A 21575-nucleotide genomic window follows, 5' to 3' on the forward strand; every position below is an offset into this window, starting at 1 on the left:
TTTATGGGGTAAAAATGGGGTGTTCTCATTATTTACCCTAAAACACAAAATTTATCAATTTTTCTCCAGACCTATTTAAAGAGCTTAAAAAAACAAATAATTTAGTAAATCAAAGTGTTTTTGTACGGTGATTGGTTACGGAGAAAATTCAAAAAATTGTTAATTTAAAATTCCCATGTTATTCTTAAGGAGAATATTGTAAACTGTTAAAGAAGTCCTCAGAGCGAATGCAGCAATGTTTGTATGTTGCCGCGCGGTATTTGCAGGTGCTCTTTTGGTTTTAACGCAGTGGATGTGACCCCTGACTGCCGCGTGGAACATGAGTAACCCGCCCGGCGCGCCTAGACGTCGAGTAGCAAGAGACTGCATTTTTAGAATAGGCCAGAGCTCAGAGGACTTCTTAACTCTCGCCTACAGTAGTTGGCTTGTTTATGGATGTATTTTGATAAAACTTGGCGGATTTATTTATTTCATACTAAGCTATTGATATTTTAATGAAAAACACACATTATTAGTTTCCCTGTAGCAGCTAACCTAGGTACTCGTTAAACATACATGTTAATTTAATATATTAATTGAAAATCAATCCAGGCAAATGGAAATTCGCTTAGTCGGCAGGTTTGCTGCAGCAGGGGTTTTTGTTATTTACTTTGCATATTTTACTATACAAAATTTATTTGCACTCAGAGGAAAACATATGGTTCCAATAAGTAAGATTTATGTTAGAACAGGTTGGCTTGACTAATATTTTTATCTTATATATTAAAACGTAACAGGGTTTTTTTATTTCACGATTCTGAACTTGACGGATTTTCATGATTTTTGTGTTGAAAGAAAGATAATTTTGAGAACTAGGGAATGTCGAAGCCATAATTTTAGTTTAGGGTTTCAGTTTTTTAGAAACTAAGTTTTAAATTCTAAAAAGTCTAGCAGCCCACGCTAACATTCTACTCTAGCTTTTGGTATAATACCATTTGCTTAACGTAACAGCTGTAAACATTCAGCATTTTGACACAAATTCAGCATTTGGATGAAAATGAAATGAGATTCACTTATTTATACTATGTGTAATGCTATAATCATTGATACATTCATTTATTCGGTAAGAGGATGAGAGTTTATTTAAATATACATAGTAAAATACTAAATGTTCTAATTTAGGGATGGTCAAGTCTCGAAATTTCGGGAAATTTTAAATCTCGTTACACGAGACGAGATTTCTTTTTGGCCGAGATTTTTATCGAGACGAGAATTAAAAAAAAAAAAATAAAATAAAAACGCCTGCAGAAAGTCAATGCAATACCCGCAATACAGGAGCGTGTTGTAGTTGGGTTTCCTTTGCGAAGGTGTTCTTATTTAATTAATTCTTTAAATGTAAATTAGGGATGGTCAAATCTCGAAATTTCGGGAAATTTTCGGGAAATTTTAAATCACGTTACACGAGACGAGATTTCTTTTTGACCGAGATTTTTATCGAGACGAGAATAAAAAAAAAAAAAAAAAAAAAAATTAAAAACGCCTGCAGAAAGTTAATGCAATACCCGCAATACAGGAGCGTGTTGTAGTTGCGTTTCCTTTGCGGAGGCGTTCTTATTTAATTAATTCTTTAAATGTAAATATTACTTTAATTATTTTAATAATATTACTTCAATAACATTTGAGAAGTTTTGTTAAGTGTAAGCCGTGTGAGGAATGTTTTATTACTATAAAAAGTCAAAACAAGTACCTAACTATTTTATAAAAATTAATATTGCTTTTATTTTATGATTTATTTTATTTTAGGATAAGTTGAACTCTATCCTAACTGATATCACTATGTTTCCTAATCGTAGGCATTTTTAATAAGTTAGGCGTGATTAATAAAAAAATGTTATGCTGATGGTTTTTAATAAAAGATTGTAAATATTCTTGCCTATTATCATTATTTTTGTATTTAAACAGTCATCTAACAATGTTACAAAATCAGGTAAAAATTTTGAACGTGCATTTCCCGTTGTGTATGAGAAGGGAAATCCCGTCTCGATCTCGTCTTGAAATTTTATGAGAAATAAAAAATCTCGTCTCGTCTCGTCTCGAACTAAAAATCCAATCTCGTCCATCCCTAATGTAAATATTACTTTAATAACATTTGAGAAGTTTTGTTAAGTGTAAGCAGTGTGAGGAATGTGTTATTACTATAAAAAGTCAAAACAAGTAACTATTTTATAAAAATTAATATTGCTTTAATTTTGTTTTATTTTATTTTATTTTAGGATAAGTTGAACTCTATCCTAACTGATATCACTATGTTTCCTAATCGTAGGCATTTTTATTAAGTTAGGCGTGATTAATAAAAAAATGTTATGCTGATGTTTTTTAATAAAATATTGTAAATATTCTTGCCTATTATCATTATTTTTGTATTTAAACAGTCATCTAACAATGTTACAAAATCAGGTAAACATTTTTAACGTGCATTTCCCGTTGTGTATGAGAAGGGAAATCCCGTCTCGATCTCGTCTCGAAATTTTATGAGAAATAAAAAATCTCGTCTCGTCTCGAACTAAAAATCCAATCTCGACCATCCCTATTCCAATTTATTTTTTTGAGCATTCTTTAAAATATTTAGTTTGTTTTAGTGCAATATAATTTGTTATAACTAACAGCTGGTTGGATTAATAAATATTCTATAGAAATTTGTGGTTATAGTTTATTTACTCTTTGATTTTGTTATTGATCATATGAAATAAGTAAGATTCTATAACCGTTGTTATATAAGAATTGAAGCTCACGAGACTTCAAAAGAAAGTTTATGAAAATTATTTTACTAATCGACTTTTTAAAGAAAGGTTGGGAAAATAACAATGATCACATGTTTTAATTCATCTTGGCAGCTTTTTCTTTACAATATATTTTGCACTACTTAAACTATGCTTGAATTAGGAATAGACACAATATATACAGTTTTAATGGACTACTCGATTCCCTTACATAGGACAGGCCAACAGCTCGTATTCCTTTAAAACTATTATCAGTTTATAGGCTACTCATAAATTTTACTTTCGTGTGGATTCTGGAAATTTTTCCAAAGGCGAAATAGAATTAATTTATTACATAAAAATATTATTCACCAAAAATATTAAATATTCAAAAAATATATGTTGCTGACATGGATAGAATAAAAAATGTTTCTCTTAATATGAGAACTGAACAGTGAAAGTTTTAACCCTTAGGAGACCAACTTCCGATTTTTCGGAAGTTAGAATTTTTTTACTAAAAAGGCGAACTTCCGATATATTGGCAGTTTCAATTAACAATTATCTAAAAAAAAGAAATCTAACAAATTAAAGTATAAAAAAATCAACAACAGCACGCAATAAATGTTAATGAGGGCTGCTATTCAGTAGTTATAGGCCTATTATTTTTTCTAACATTGCAGAAACTGTCCAAAGTACCCTGGTCCTAGGCAGCGCCTCATATACTACAGTGTCGGTCTCTAAAGGGTTAATATTTTAATATGAATGTGATTAAAATATTAAAAGAGTAGGCCTACAGTAGAACTCTAATCATCCAGGTCACTTCAGCAAAATGTTGAGTGAAAAAAATGTTGCCAGAAATAGTTAATAACTTGAATAGTAGAAAAGATCCTGTATGGGTCATAAACATAAACAAATGACGTTTTTGGCCCGAAAGTAGGCCTAAACAAAACCATATATTAATTAATGCTATTAGTATAGGGGTTTTGTTTACTTTTGAGCCAAAAACATCATTTGTTTATGTTTTATTCGTGGTTAATAAGTAAGCATTTTTTGTTTATTCTGTTGTATATTTTATTGATCGGCAAATGTGTGCAACATGTGGTAAGTTAAGTATATTGTACTGTTGTACCGATTGGCGGGCAACAAGTCAACTGCCTTGTGCCACTGTGTTATACTCTTTTATAAGTTTTTAATCTAGATAGGATGCCCTCCAATTGATCTAGCTAGGAGTTCTAAATTGGTAGACCTATATTTTGATGATGCCCTTTTACCTTCATTCAACAAGATATTTTTGAAACCCATTAAGTAACCAATAAAATTTTATAAAAAAGATTTTTTTGTCTTTGAATTAAACCTCAAAACATTATTAAATTAAATTATAAACCATTTCAATTGTTTTGTTACAATACCAAATGTTAGCCTATGATATCAAAGTGATTAAAATATAAAAAAAAACAACTCATTAAATACTAACCGTAAAGGCTCAGAGTCTTGACCATCTCTAGGTTTGCTCTTGGGCTTGTTGGCCCGAGGACAACCCGAGAGGCTGCGGTGAGAAGAGTAGTTGCCTGTAACATGTCCTGACCCGTCACAGCCGGGCGTGGGACACTTAAGCTCTTGAGAGTGGGGATGGATCTGCGTCCTGTCAGCCCGGGGACACCCAGACAAACTGTAACAGGGAGGGAGAAGTGAAGTCAAGAGATACAATGAGCTTGGTAATAAGGTATTTAAAATAAAAAACTACCATATTGAAAATTGTAGTCTTCCTATGATCATTATATCCAAGAAAAGTGCTAATAATAACCAAGTAAGACTATGTTAAATAGTCCACTAACACAATGGTTCACCAAATGCCTTTAATGTGAACATTAGCATTTTCTCCAATCAGGGCCGGTTTAACCCATACGCGAACTACGCGGCCGCATATGGCGCCACGAAAAAGTGGCGCCAACGGAACAATTTTTTTTAACGTAAACAACGTAATTTTGCTTATTTTTTCTCAGAGTTCAAGTATTCAAAGCACCACAGTAAAGGCATTTATTCTGTTTGTACCAACAGCACTTGAAAAATGCGTATATTTGTATAGCACTACAACTCAAGGACTCGATGCCATTTGCAGTTTCGATCTGTAGTGAGCTGGCGCTCGGCAGTCGGAGTCGGCAGCGTACAGCGCGACGCCTGTGGGTTTCATTTCACGACTCGGACTCTCTCACTAGTCGAGATAAGCAAGCGCGCAGCGCCACTTGTGACAACAAGAAACATCCCCGGGTCGCCGGAATTTTATCCCCCTGGAATATTACCCCCTGGGCAAAGCTGACGTCACTATGACGTAGTAACCTGAGTGGCCAAAAGTTTGTTCGCGGCCGGAATTTTACCCCCGCGGATTTGGAAGTCTAATGAAAATAGTCAGAGCGTGATTAATTAGATTAGCGATAAAAACCGGAATTTTACCCCCTGTCCATATAACTAGCGATTAGGCAACTGAAGATGTACGGGCCGGATTTTTACCCCCGGAATTTTACCCCCCGGAATTTTACCCCCTGGCTGATTTTAGAAATTGAATGATTGATTTTCTTATTTTTGTTTTTAATTAATTGTAAACATTTCATTATTTAGTAGCCTATCTTTATTTATTTATTTTGTAATCTCAACTAAGTAAACAGAATTCGCTGTTTTATTTTGATCATATTAACCAACAGTTGGCTTCAAAGATCGAATCCTGACACTCGAATCTCAAAATTAATATTAAAACCCTGTTCGAATAGTTAATGTTGCATATAAATTAAGATAGGCTACTTAATAATGAAATGTTTACCATTAAATTAAAATTGAATGACGATAATTAATCATTCTCACTAATTTATATCTGGACAGGGGGTAAAAATCCGGGGGGTAAAATTCCGGGGGTAAAATTCCGGGGGTAAAAATCCGGGCCGTACATTCTAGGTTTTTATAATTTGATGTGTTCTGATTAAACTCACAACCGTGAAAATATAGGTTTAATTCCGCATTTAATCCATCGAGCTGATGTCGCGAAACTCAAAAGTTCGCGGCCGGAATTTTACCCCCTGGTTTGTGACGTCACGTTTGCCCAGGGGGTAAAATTCCAGGGGGATAAAAATCTGCTACCCCACATCCCCCGCCCTTCCCTCCCTTCTGCCTCTGATCCTAGAGCAGAACATTACGTTGTATTGCACTCTTTTAGTTGTATACGTTATAAGTACACAGTATCGGTATCGTATTGGCATCGTTTTGATGATTCATGATTGTTGATGTTGATAAGTGAATGATTACGAGTAATTTAAGTTTAATTTATAATTAGCGCATTAAATAAGAAGAAAGTATAAACTGAATGAACGAGTAAAACATATTACGAGCCGATACTAAGAAAACAATGGCAGAAAAAAAGAAACCGTCTAGCACTTATAGAAAGCGTAAGCGAATTTGGAAGAGGAAGATAAAAAACAAGCCAAATCAATAAGTAGATTTTTGTTTAAATCATCTGGTGGCGAGTCCAGTCAGCCCAAAGAAGTCACGATAGAAGACGGCAATGACGTAGGTATTAATTTATTTATTTTCCAAATTAAAACAAGCAGCTGATCACAAACGGCAAACATTATGCCATTGCCGTCTTCTATCATGACGTCATGCTTGACGAGCATTACGGTCTGTTTTTTAGCGTGGCCTTGGTTTTGCTAAAGTTTATATGATGAGTAAAAGTGTAAAAATGTTAAATTTCTGCTAATAATAAACAGTCTTTTATTGCAAGTATTCTTCTAACCTAAACTTATAAAAAAGTGCTTCCCAAAATCATTGGGAAAAAATTCACAAATACGGTTAAGTTGTTCATGGAATTCTAAGTGGCGCTGATTCGGGTGTTCGCTTAACTCTGAAAAATTCCTAGAACCGGCCCTGTCTCCAATTGCTTTCTTCGTTGGTTCTTAAACTGTAAAAAACAAAAACAAAAAAATGAAGGTACAGATACTAAAAATACACAAGCCTTTTGTAATAGGTCTAAAGTTTGTTGACAATCTGCTGTATCAAACATCTTCAAAGCAGATAATCAGGCCTAGTCTATTTAAATCCTTACAGACCTAAGCTCATGTTGATGAAGCACAGGTATTTTAGAGCTATAAGGGCAGATTAATGATTTCAGAATTTAGAAAGCAGTTTGACTCAGTCGGAAAACCATTCAACTCAAGTCATAAAAGACTCCATGTCATGAGGATTGTGACAACCACCACAAACTAGTTGGACACAGATACAAATCAGAAGGGCTACACACTAATCCACGATGCAGACAACAAACAAGACAAGTATAAGTACTAGGAAAGTTTGTAGAGAATCAAAAGAGAGCGACAGGATAGAAACAGCAGTGTAGTCACCAGATTATTGAATTGTCTTGCCTTCTGTGGGTTCCATAGCTGCCGCTGAGATGGCCTGTACCATCACAACCTTCTGTTGGACAATGAACGAGCTCCTTAACACCCCTGCGACCACTACCCGCACTGTGCAAGAAACCATTACTACTGGTGGGTACGGTACTACTAAAAAGCCTAGCCTGTTTAGTGTGAATAATTAAGTACTTTAAATACAGTATATCTTGGTCTATACCGTTTTGGAACAGAGGTATCTAAATAAAATATTTAGAAGGATTAGGCCTATGCTTGCTAACAGGTTTATGCTGTGACGTAGCCTAATTTGCGTGTACTAACATGACTATAGATGGGAACCAACAATCTTGACATTAGATGGGAACCAACAATCTATCCAGCAATAATCTGTATAAATAACAAACGGTCTTTAAGTTTACTGTCGTATTTAGATTGAACTAAAATAAAAGTAAGTTTTAATTATGTTAAAACTAGAGACGTCGCTAGTTTGATTCCTATCGAATCGTTGCTGGACCTAGATGCCATCCAAGGCATACTAATTTATGCTATCCAACAGAAGATCGACGTTAGACAATACCTAACATGACCAGGGTTTGAACCCTTCTATTTTCAATTATCAATTATTTGAGACTGGGGACACCACCTAGGCAGGGGTGTCCAGAGGGGGAGGGGGGGTGCTGTGGCGCATTTGTGACACAGGAATTTTTGCGGGGGATTTTTTTTGCTAGTTGTCGTAATGAATGTCTAATTTTGTATAAGCAGCCCGAAAAGGTAATTCTAAGTAGCTCACTATCAACATTTTGCCATTCTTAAGATTGCTTCTAAGAATGGTAAAAACGCACCTTGTCAGACAATCCTTGATATATTTTATATTGGAGATATTGCAATTATAATGAAATGTATAATTAAATTTACAAGTTCAACAAGGCCAATATATAATTATTTTATTTTATTTACTAGCGCTTTCAGAAACAAGGTTTCCTAAACTGAATCAGGTTCAGGTTATGCGACGGACCCGGACCGACGTGGTCTCTGGATTATCGTCTGCGTTTTCAACAGCTGATATTGCACTATTTGGTACCCTAGTGACTGAGAAGAGTATTTAAAATATAATGGCATTCATAATTAATTGAGTGTTTTCATTCAAAATTTGTGTGCTGTCCCTAGTTTTATGTCCCTATTTATATATTTCAAACTCTTCCAAAGTATTTAATAAATTTCCTTTTGCGCAGTACTGTAGAATTTTGAGACCATAATTTATATCCAGTATATAATTTGGTTATTAGGCTATTGTCAATAATTTTGAATGGAAAACTCAATTATGAATCCCATTATATTTTCAATACTCTCCTCCGTCACTACAATTAGTCCAATGTCAGCTTTTGATAACACAGACGACAATCCAGAGACCACGTCTTTCCGTCATATAACCTGATTCAGTTTACTCCCAGTCCTGCCCGCGGCAATATACACGTGTGAATTGATAGGCCTATCTGTTATCGTTTCGTGTTTTGTGTTTAATATTAGTAACGTATTCTGACGACACCTCCAGAAGTGGATCCTTTTGTAAGCTTGACGATAGTGGAGTTCAAGAACCACCCGAACATATGTAGCAAGTCAAATTCGACATTACGGTACATATATTATTAAGGATTGTCTGACAAGATACGTTTCTACCATTATTATTAGTAATAAAAGGAAATCCTGGGGCTATCAAAATAAATTATAAGATTACTTCGTCACAAAAACCTTTTGTGCTGGTGGCAATTAAGGTATTGTGGGTATTTTGCCCGGCGATTTTTGTAGAAGGCAGCCAGCCTGGGAGTGGCGAGCAATAAGTCTGCCCTATTTCGTGACTCTGCCTATAATTTTGAAACAAGATACTATTTGCCAAGTATTATTAATGCACTTAAAGCTGTTTGAATTCTTAAGCCCTGTAAAAATTAACGCCAGTACACTTTGTTGGAGTAGAGTAATTCACCCACTATATTGTTGAACGTTTTGAAGAGCACGTTGTCTATTTCAATACTGAGCACATGTTGGCTAATAGAGATTCTGAATTGTAAATTGAAAAACTTCTAATTCGTCCATTAGTTAGATATAATTAGGCCTATGTATTGTTAAATGGCGTTTCCTATTAAACATTACATTTTGATTATCAGCAAGTTTGTTTTTCTTTACCTCAAGATTACTAAATACTTGAAGTGAAGAAATAGGTAGCCATTAACTTAAGTTAATTTGTTATAGAATCAAACCTAGGTGGCGTCCTCATCTCAATTACATTGATGAATATTAAATTGATAAACCTGTTTAGTAAGACGGAAGTTAACTTAAAAAAAGCATACGGTATTGCAAAGATTGATTGGAAAATCCATTAAGCTATAACAATCTACTTAACTTAGACCTAATCGATGGAGTCGTACATCGAGGTTCCGTCAAATAAATCACTTTGACCGATAGAGATTGAAAGAAGGCCTCCTACTTAAGTAAAAAATGTCCTTAGGCTTAATTAAGGAACAAATGTTAAAAATTCTGACTAAGTTCTAAAACAAAGAGATAGGCCTAATAGCCTACCTAGATAGCCTAAGTTATGTCGAAAAGTCACACTGGCAATAAGTTAAGTTAATAACAATCTCATGTTCTTTTAAAAAATAGTTGTTATAGCGTAAAAGATTATGTTAGGGCCTAACTACAATTCATCATAAATATGTTGTATTTTTTTAGGCATAGGTAATATGTTTCTGTAAATGTGTAAAAGTGTATCTATGTCATTGCTTATTATGTGTTTTATTTAAAAATTGTGCAACGCATGCCATGCATGTATATATGTTAACTGGCAATAAAGGAATATTTTATTTGATTTGTAGCCAAATGGTGGTGTGTATCGAATATCTACAATCGTACCTACTGTTGAGTTAGCCTATATTTATTAGACCTAATTAACTTAAGTTAACTTAAGGATAAAGTGTAGGCCTACATCTAATCCCCCTTCACAAAACTTGCAGCCAAGTGCATTTTTTGTTTAAACTAGCCTACCTAATCAAAATTGAACTTAGACAAGAGATTTAATAGCCTAAGTTAAGTTGGTAAATTATGTTCTAAGGAGCAATATAGCATAAATACTTAGGCCTATTTGTAACTAATTATAGGTACATTCCTGTTAAAGGGAACATTCATTATTATCAATGATTTCTTTTCGATTTATCAATATTTTATTTTTTAATTCGATTTTATGGATATTAACAAATTTAAACTTATCAGCTGACAACTAAGTTTACGATAAATAAATATTGTTCAGTATTAAAAAAAACAATACATAAAATAAAGTATATTTATATTGAAATGAAACTGTTCTTTAAACTAACCTAACTAACCAAACTTGCTGTACGGTACATAAGTTAACATGTCAAAATTCCGTTTGATAGCCTATTCCCCATATGCCTTTTTGTTAACAAACAGAATTTTGAAACGGTAACTTAGCCTAGTTTGGTTAGTTATGTTAGGTTAGTTTAGGATAGATAATTTCTTAATCCAATTATAGGCTATTATTTTTGCCTAAACAAGATTAGGTCTTAATCCTATTCTCTAATACAAGCTATAACTCGGTTATTGAACCAAGTAAGTTATAGCTTGTAGACATATTTGCTACCTATGTCTGTTTGTCTGGTCTGTCTGTAATGCCGAATGCGTTTAAAGATATTAAAACAGATGGAATAAGTTATGGATCGTAAAGGAAAACAAAAATATCGATATAAATTAACCGAAAATAAAATCATCGATAAACAGGAAAGTACCTACTGTAAACTTAATTAGGTATATTATAATTTGGGAAGGATTTTGTTCTATTTCACCGATACTAAACTTAGGTGTGCAGCGGCTTTTTAACGTCTCATTTCATTGGTTCAAAACTCATCTTCGCAATAACTTAAATAAGAATGCATCTTGGTGTGTCAGTGTCAATAAAATCTAAGTTAGGCTTACCGGTAGGCCTAATTCCTAAGTTTATAGGCTAAATAAGTTAGTAAGTTGGCTTAAAAATAGGCTAAACTTAGGTGAAATTAAAGGCTTCATCAATCTATAGAGGTTCTAATGTTTAATTTTGCCACTAGGTTTAGCCTAGTAATATAACTTAGAAATTACCTTTGCTCTAAGGCCAGATTCTGTAGAAGATCTTGAATATCACATGAGTCTGAGTCACTGGATTCAATAAGCCTGTCGTCCATTTTTGTTACTTAGTTTTTTTTTTTTATTAGGTTATAACTTATAAGTTAAGTTAGGCCTAAGTAGTTATTAGTCCTTCTTAGATTTTAGTTAGGGCTACTACTGAGTTCTGCCGCCTTTGTGATTTCAATGTCAAAGAACTCGATGCCTAGACCTAGTCAAACTTGAATTAATTAAGTAGGCCTACCTAGGCCCTATGTTAGCAAAGAGAAGTCTACCTTTATAACTAGAGCTGATAAATGGTAACCTATAAATGTTGAAAGTAATGACAGTTTTATAACAATACAAATGGTTTTATTTATTTAGATAGACCTTTCAAACTTACTAAGCTTTAAAAATTACTAACTTTGGCCTAGGACTAGGTTGTCAATATAAATTGGTACCTAGGTTTATCCAAGATGGATAAAATACGTTATTAATTTACGATTAGGCCTATCTTAACCTATTGAATTATTATTATTTATTGCATATGAGCAAGGCCTAGTTATTATTAACATATTATGCCTAGTGACAACCTAGTGACTCATTTCTTTATTTAACAAGCTAATGAAGAGTTAATAGTCTAATAATGGTTTAATAAATAGGCCTAACTTAGTTAAGGGACCTACGCCATCAGTAAACGATGAGTTAGCTACGTGGTTAGCTAGGTAGAGGTTATTGTTTGTTATAGGCCTACGAAAAGTCTAAACACGTTAACAGCGTAGCACTTAGATTCTTTGATTGTAGGACTACTGTAAAATAAAAATAGCTTGCTTGTCTAGGCGATGTTGTTGGATGTTCCAAACTCCAAACCCAAACTTATCACAACAACAATGTTGACAATTGACATTGACAATGCAAATTGCAAAATGCAAACACTTTATTTTATTTACAATAAAAAACACAGACGACTAAAATAACAACAGGACGGGAGCAAATCCAGATGGCAGGACGGCTACGGACACTGAGCTATAATTCTAACTGGAGGTAGCACTGAATGTCAAAGATGCGTGTCGCCAGCCGCCATGTTTGCGTGAGGTGTGAGTTATAAAGAAGCCATGTTATTGGATGAAAAAACTCACTGCTATACAGACCTAGTTATAGAAGCCATGTCATTGGTTAAAAAAACTCACTGCTATACCAACCTAACAAAATCAGCGACACGCTCTTGACAGACTTCTGCCATGGCAGTGCTACCTCCAGTTATAATTTTAGCTCAGTGGCTACCACTGAGCTATAATTCTAAGCACTGAATGTCAAAGATGCGTGTCGCCAGCCGCCATGTTTGCGTGAGGTGTGAGTTATAAGAAGCCATATTATTGCTATGGCTATTATTATACTTGGCTTAAAATACCTACTTTGTATGGTCGCCATTTCAAAGAAAATTATTAAAGTATTAAAAGTATTCAAGTATGACAAAAATACTCACTGCTATACCAACCTAGTTATAAGAAGCCATGTTATTGCTATGGTAAGAAAACTTACTGCCATACCAACCTAACAAAATCAGCGACTCGCTTTTGACAGACTTCTGCCATGGCAGTGCTACCTCCAGTTATAATTTTAGCTCAGTGGTGGCTACGGATGGCAGAAATTTGGACGACCATCTCGCCGCAGTAAATCCTACCTTTTTTGGAACTGCAACTGTTACTTTTGCGACAAGTATCGCCCTGTGGAACTGATTTGATGGAGCCGTTCTGAGAACAACATCAGCCATAAAAACTATTTCTCGAGTCACTTCACTTCGTTACCGGTACTAGTACCGCACTTTAATTATTTAAATTTAAATTTATGACTATAAATTTATTAAAATATTGAAAATAAAACATACAGTATTGAAAATCGAAAAAATATTAATTCAAATCTATATCTGTACTTTTTTAAGTGAGTCAATATTGTCATAGTCCATAGTAACCAAGCTTTCGTAAATACACAAATACCATTAGCTGCTCCTGAACAAAACAGCTGTTACAACACCACTTGCGACGTTGCCACTTCGAAGACCGCGGCCTAGAGTTAAAGGCGGCCGTGGTTACAACCCTACTTGCGATGTTGCCACTTCGAAGGCCACGGCCTGGAGTTAAAGGGGGCCGTGGGTGAAGCCAATTTTACTGTTAGTTCTGCCACGGCCACCTTTAACTACAGGCCCCGGTCTGGTAGAATTGGCAACGTCGCAAGTGGTGTTGATTAGTGACAGACGTCCCATAAGATAACATGGCAGACAGGTGACATCGGCTCATTAATTCGCAATTTATTGATTTAAATTTAAATTTATGAACATAAATTAATTACAATATTGAAAATAAAACATACAGAATTGGAAATCCAAACTATATGAATTAAAATTCTATGTCTGTACATTTTAAGCGGAGTCAATATTGTCATAGTCCAGTAACCAATCTTTAGTAAATACACAAATATCATTAGCTGCTTCTAAACAAAACAGCTGTTTCAATACCACTTGCGACGTTGCCACTTCGAAGGCCGCCCCGCGGCCTGGAGTTAAAGGCGGCCGTGGTTCTGCCCAGTGTACTGTAGAGTCGTGTTTTGTTTACGATTCGTTTCTTGCTATTTCCTGGGTGAACCCACGATGTTATAATTGTTATTTTCTTGTTTATTGTGTTAACCTTTCTGTGAATAATGTCATCATTGAACCAGAAATAAATTCTGTAAAAAAAGTAATTTACAACAACATTGTTTAACCAAATAAAACTATCTAATCATAAACAATAACTTGTCCACTAGCTATATAACCAAATAGTGAGACACAAAACATGAGAAACTAACCCTGAAATATAATAGAAACAAAGTGTAAACAAAACACGACTTCTACAGTACACCGGACAGAACTAACAACAGAATTACAAAACCCAAACAACAACAATAAAATTACAAAATGGAGTTTGTTCTTGTAACTCCATTTAGATCATATTTTCACCTCATCATATCTTCTGTTATTTATTTATTTAGATTTTGTATTTGATAAAATAAAGTTATGTTTGGACGCAACTACAGTCGACGAATAGCCTCGCTGCCCATTTCGGCTTATTCCTTATAAACGACGTATAAGCGACGTAGCCACTTCGAAGGCCGCGGCCTGGAGCATGGCCGCCTTTAACTCCAGGCCACGGCCTTCGAAGTGGCAGCGTCGCAAGTGGTGTTGTAACAGCTGTTTTGTTTGGAAGCAGCTAATGGTATTTGTGTATTTACGAAAGATTGGTTACTGGACTATGACAATATTGACTCGCCTTAAAATGTACAGATATTGATTTTTAATTCATGTTGTTTCGGTTATTAATTCTGTATGTTTTATTTTCAATATTTTAATAATGTTCATAAATTTAAATTCAAATCAATAAAGTGCGCATTAATGAGATAATGTCACCTGTCTGTCGTGTTATCTTTTGGGACGTCTGTCCCTAAACAACACCACTTGCGATGTTGCCAACACTACAAGGCCGCGGCCTGAAGTTAAAGGTGGCCGTGTCTGGAGTTAAAGGCGGCCGTGGATTATGCCCTCCTCTTACTAGTAGTACCGGTAGCGAAGTGAAGTGACTCAAGAAACAGTTTTTATGGCTGATGTTGTTATCAGGAACGGTTTGATCCAAAAATCAGTTCCACAGAGCGATACTTATCGCAAATGTAGGTAGCCTATGTAACAGTTGAAGTTCCAAAAAAAGGTAGTAATATAAATTGGAGTAGGCCTAATTTGTATGTTTATCTGAGTCATTTTTATGTTTTCTGTTAAAACTTGATATCACTAATTGACAACATTATAGGTACTTTTTATATTAAAACAAATGTTTTTAAGTTTGTATTTTGTTTATTTGCCTTACTTTGTAATGGCACCACATCTTGCCCCATCCTGTTCACCCCATCTTGCCCTCATGCAGGGCAAGATGGGGTACTTGGTAAACTAAAAAAAGGTTTTTTATGTTTAAGTTTCTAAGTTAGACGAGTAAAAATATTTATATATACTCTATAAGGACACTGAAGTTTAAGTTGCAATATCAATTATTTTTATTAATCAATTAGGAAGCTTTCCAAAAATTATTAATGCTAAAGTTCCCTATCTTGCCCCACCTTACCCTAATATAAAGTATGATCAAACCTTTGGACCATTTTCTTAAAAAAAGTTTGTCTGCCTCTTGTAAAGATTGATAATAAAATGTCATTGGACCTAGAAAAAATCCTCAGTTGTGTGGTTAAAGGGCGGCAAATTTAAGACTTGCCCCCCCCCCCCCCGGAAAAATGTGTAGCTGCGGCCCTGTCCAAATTGTTCTGCTTGTAGACAATATATGGACTTGGCAATTTCAAACTGCTTTACGTAGAATTTTACATTTAGATCTCAACTTCCACCCATACAAAATTGTTATGGTACAGAAATTGAATGAAAGAGGCTTTTAATCACAAGTTTTGACATTTCAGAGACTGTTGCAGCTGGCTACTGAAAATTACCTCTTAAATTTTTGATTATGCCTGATGAAGCTCATTTCTATCATTCCAGAAAGGCAAATTTCAGATACTGGTCTGCTGAAAATCCTAAGAAAATTCATGAAACATCACTTCATCCAAAGTCATCAGACCATATTTTTTAGGAATAAAGGAAGAACATAGTCACGGTAAACTCGGGACGCTATGTGGAAATGCTGATGGGGTTTTTATGGTTCCACAACTCTGGGAATGTTAGGGATAGAAATGTCCAACACGTATGGTTTCAAAAGGACGGCGCAAAACTTGTCACACAGCCAATGATTCAATGACAGTTTTGTGTGAACTCTTTCCCGGTAAAGTGATCTCACGGTTTGGTGATGTGTCGTGGTCAGCTCGATGTCCACACTTAACTTTGTGTGACTGTTGGCTGTGGGGCTACTTAAAAAGCAAAGTATTTGTTTCAAAATCTCGAATCATCCCTAAACTCAAGTAGTGTACACAAGAGATTACTGTACTATTCCCCAGGTGGTGATACGGAAGGTGACTGCAACGTAGAAAAGATGGGAAGCTTGCGTCAATGGAGAAGGTCCATCACCTAGGTGATATAATTTTTCATAAATGAAAATGGTGTTAGTGTGAACAATATAAAATTATTTAATACATTAAAATTTTTTGTTCTTGAGTTATTTAATTTTAAAACCCGTCAGGTTATTTTGGTGCACCCTGTAGGCCTATAATGTGTATTTTAGAAGATTTATTATAGTGATAAAAAGTGTAACATCAGAAGAAAGAAAAGTAAACAGCAAATGTAATAGCAACTTAACAATAATTTTATTGCAAACAATGTTTTAAAATATATCTCAATCAAATAGACAGGTGGCTTACAGCTACAAATCAATAAGTGCCATATAGAATTACTTTCTCACGCCCGGTCGGCTCCTCTCATCCATGAATATCAATTTGGAAATGAAATATTAGAACTAGACAGAGTTGATTGGATAAGAGATCTGGGAGTTTTATCTTGACCTCATTGCCATTGGAGCACATAAATCATGTCCACTAATGAAGCCAATCAGATTCTTTGCTTCATACTTAGGTATAAAAGATACTTTTGATCACCACAAACTATTTTAGTTTTATATAAAAGTCTTATTTGTCCTATTCTGGAATATGGCTCAGTGGTACGGTCACCATATATTTACATGGGCATCCACATGCTGGAGAGAGTTCAAGTAAATCAGGGTTTCTGTTTTCAGATCTAGAGCGATAATCTAGATCGCAGTTATGGGTGTCATGGAAAATAAAAAGACATCGCTACAATATATCAATTCGTTTAAAAAAAATATTGCATTACCAAAGGTTTGTTTAAAAACTATACTTTCCAGTTATATGTTTAATCGTTCAGCGTTTTATCTAAATTCTTCAGTAGTGTTTAAGTAGGCCTACTCGTAATAGTATATTAATGTTAATGGTCCGGAAAATAGGTGTTTACCAGACCAGTATGGTTGTCTCGCATGGGATTAGCATACGAGTATAGTAAACACATTTTGGACCAGCTATACTACTCTAAACTAACCTAACAATAAAAAAACTGTAGCCTACAAATCCGTTTATATAACCGAATGGACTTAACAATCACTTCTCATAAGTTCTAAAAGAGGTTATGTTTTTGTTTATTGATTCGTTGACCTATATTGCTGATTATAATCAGCTGGTGTGCAGTAAAAATTCATTACAGTACAGTCTAATGAAACCCCATGGCAAACAGCTGTTTTCCGGACTGATTTAAAGTGTGGAAAGTCTATTAAAACAGTAGTGTGGCAAAAATTTCATTTTCTCAACAAAGAAAATTATTTTGTTAGTAATTTAAAAAATAATAAAAATTAAATATAAAAAATGTTAATGGAAGTAGAGTATTAATTAATAAACAACAATATCAAATGAGAAAACTACTTAAAAACACAAACTAAACACTAAAAAAATTATTTTGTAAACACCCTATTAAACAAAAGCTTAGGCACGGTGAACAGAAGAACTGTAGGTATTTACAAACATAAAAATATAATGGAAACTTGTAGGTCTAGTCAATAGACCATAACAGATTTTGATATGACAAACCGATATCATCCTACGCTAGGAAATTGTGCTCACCAAACTGAGCCAGCCCAATGTTCTGCTGTAAGCCCGTGCATGTGCACTATTATCTTTTGCTACTGCTCATATTTTTGTTTTGGGGTTTCACTTATGAAAGAAACTGTAAAAATGTCTTAAGAATAACTCACCTATCATTCTTTGATGATGGAGGAAGTTTATCATGCTGCGGAGGTCCCATGGGATAGCAGGCGGCTGGGGAGTATCCGGGTCCTGGGGGATAGCTTCCTGCAGGATATCCACAGGAGTAGGCAGAGGGTGGGTAAGGAGTGTAGCTGTTTGCTGGATACTCAGATCCAGACATAGCATAACCTGGATGGGGGCTCATCCCCGTGTAACCTAAGGAATCAGGTTGAGAGAATTACTTTCTAGAATTCGCCTAAACATAAAAAAAAATAAAATCACATTCATTTTCTTAGTATTTAATGATGATAGAATAAAATTAATAGAATATACACACACAACAGGACAATATTTTTAAAATGGAAGAATTACCTTATCCAACCACAGTTGCTAGTATGACAACTAGTTTCGTTCCTTAGAACATCGTCAGGTCATTGTATGCAACCACATCTTCAATGTATGTATGTACATTGTGGTATGTCAAAAGATTCTTTAAAAACACTGTCAGAATCACAATAGTAAAAACTAGTCATGTTGATCAAACTATTAAAATTGAATAAAAAGTGATAAAACTGGTTAAAACTGGTTAAAACTGTAAAGGCTGGCCAGCACTTTCTTATCACTGTCACTGACTAAAAAAAAGTTTAAGTTTGATCAACATGACTAGTTTTTACTATTGTGACAGTGTTTTTAAAGAATCTTTTGACATACCACAATGTACATACATACATTGAAGATGTGGTTGCATACAATGACCTGACAATGTTCTAAGGAACGAAACTAGTTGTCATACTAGCAACTGTGGTTGGATAAGGTAATTCTTCCATTTTATCAATTATATTTCCAACCAAGGGTCACAATGAATAACAATATTTTTAAGTAAGTGCATTATTTGATAGAACAAGTTTAAGGGTTTAAATAATTGTGTCGTTGATACAGAAATGGGAATAAGATGGTTTAATGTATCACAGTAGTTTTCTAGATGTTTTAACTGACCAGGATCAATCAAGAATACCAGAATATATATACCGGGTGTCCCAAAAAGAATGGATCAAAAGTAAACTGACATGAACACTTTTTTCTTAAAGATAAAAAGCTAACTTTATATACATTTTATTTCTTAACATTTTAAGTTTTTCCCAACATGATTTCACTGCCTAACCTCAACATGTTCTCCGTTGTTCGCTCGGAGAAAGTCAAGGCGGTGTTCAAGCTCAGACCACACATTGTGTCGCATTTCATTGGATATTTTCCAAAGGCTTCCCTTATCTTTGCTTTAAGTTAATCTAAGTTTGAGATCGGCAAGTTATACACTTGATCTTTCACAAATCCCCATTCATACAAAAAAATCACAAGGCGTAATGTCTGGAGATCTAGGAGGCCACCGTATGCGACCGCCGCGACCAATCCAACTGGGAAGGTTTCATCCGTCTGGCCGATGTTTCCAGAATCCTTAAACTGCCTGTACCATTGCTACATACTGTTTCTGGATGGTGAATTTACATTGTATACAGTTCGAAATCTCCTTTTTACTTTAACCACTGATTTAGTCTCAATGAACCACTCAAGACGCTGTGCTTTTAACTGCACATTCATAATGCAACTGTGTTGTTTGTTTATGTTTTGAAAATTCAAGCATGATCACAACAATGGACAGCTGATTTTTGTTGAATCATACTAAAAAAAAAACTTAAAGATGTCAGCTTTAATATAAGCCATACTTGACTTTCCTACGAACCTCAATAACACGTATATTAAACTGCAGATTTGATCCATTCTTTTTGGGACACGGTGTATATATAGTGCAACCCCCATTGCTGTAACAATTACGGCTCAAAAGTTATTGCAACTTTTATGATTTTCCCCTATAAAATATCATAAATACTCCCCCCGCTTCCGCTTACCCATGATAAAGGTTGTTATCAAGCTTATAGGAAAAAGTATGAGTCAGATTGCTTATACCGTTTATTTAGTACATTATAGCCCACTGTGAATAGTGATTGTTTTAGCATTAAGTTTAATTTAACTAAATTGGTCGTAAAATTAAAAGTATTAATAACAACACGATTTAAAAAAAACAATTTCATAAAATAAATGTTTAGTATTCTCAGAGGGAAAAATACATAAAAAAACTAATGATGATTGAAACTCAATTGTGTTTGTTTTTAATTTGGTTTTCAGCAATATTGAGCTCTTGGAAATGATCAAGGGGCTCACTACAAGCAATTTCCAATTATTTCAAGAATAAAACTGGCAGCAACTGGAAGTCAATTCGTCAAGTATTGGAATAAAAAAATTGCATTCATATTAAAAAAACAAATTGAGGCTGGGGAAAATCTTGATCAGAAAAAACTATTTTATCTTCATTGAATGTTTTATTTTTTATTTTAGAGGAACCTGCATAAATTAATGAAGGTTCTGAAATCTGTATTAAAAAGTTGACTATCTCAATGTGCTATCAATATCCTGATTGTTGTAATTAATTTCATCCTCTTATTTACAAAAAAAATAAATAAAAGTTAAATACGGTACCTGTGTTACTGAATCAATTAAAGGTTTAAAAGTAAAACTATTAGTCTACCAACCAAAACTTTTGATCCAAGTTGTTTTATATTATGTGTCCAGTAACCCAAATTGTGGAAATGCATCTTTTTGCATGACATTTGACATGAACATTTTCATCATTTTTTTAATTTCACAAGATTCATGATTCATCTAAATAGGTAACGTTTATTAGGAATTGGAACACAGTAGATTTAAAAAAACCACAGTGTATTCTCTTCTGCATCTTCACCGTTTTGTGAAGCATGGGTAAAGCAACTATAATATACCGTAACTTAACTAAACTCAGAAATCCATAAATAAATCCCAAAGTACCCATGAACTTTTGAGAAAACTACAACTCACATACTTATAAGCCATATATACTTAAAATGTTTGTCGTGAGGAGAAACTTGTTCAAAACTGTCCCTTATATCATAAATTAAGGTTGTAATTACTTTCTAAAGGAAACTTTCCATATACATAATGTTAAAAGTACCTCAGCTGTACTTATTTGTATGTTATTCTTTCAATTTACCTTATTAAAATCAGGTCCCAGACAGCACAAGGATATTTTATAAATATTTTTAAAATATACATCCTCATCCTAAAAATATTTTATACATTTTAATATTATTTTTAAAATATTTTTTTTTATTTTTTTAATAATATGTTAACATAATAGTTTCAAAATGATTTTTTAATGGTCTTAAAAATACATTTTTAAATATTTTTATTTTTCGGTTGAATATATATTTACAAAATATTTTTAATATATATTAAGACAAAATAATTAATTTTTTTTATGTAAAAGATATTTATAAAATATTTTATTCACCTAAAAATATAGCTTTTATGAATATTTATAGAATTGTAACTGTAAAAATATTTTATAAATAGCTTGTTTAAGTTCTAAAAATATATTGTGGTAATTTGTTTCAATTGAGCTGGGTAAAATATATTTCCCACACATTTAAAATATATATTTTGACAG

The 21575-nt window shown here is 34.0% G+C and overlaps 1 protein-coding gene across 1 annotated transcript in view; it reads right to left on the minus strand.

Moving 5' to 3' along the window:
- The window catches only part of LOC128986622 (uncharacterized), a 164229-nt gene that overhangs the window by 10004 nt on the left and 132650 nt on the right, over positions 1–21575 (minus strand). The window contains exons 16-17 of the mRNA XM_054407076.1: positions 18049–18256; positions 4213–4407 (exon numbers count right to left, since the gene is read on the minus strand). Coding sequence (XP_054263051.1) covers positions 4213–4407; positions 18049–18256 — 403 coding nt within the window. The remainder of the gene's footprint in view (positions 1–4212; positions 4408–18048; positions 18257–21575) is intronic.

Source organism: Macrosteles quadrilineatus, unplaced genomic scaffold (genome assembly GCF_028750875.1).
Source record: "Macrosteles quadrilineatus isolate MER2022 unplaced genomic scaffold, UCM_ALF_1.0 Scaffold_2__2_contigs__length_208266976, whole genome shotgun sequence".
Taxonomy (NCBI): domain Eukaryota; kingdom Metazoa; phylum Arthropoda; class Insecta; order Hemiptera; family Cicadellidae; genus Macrosteles; species Macrosteles quadrilineatus.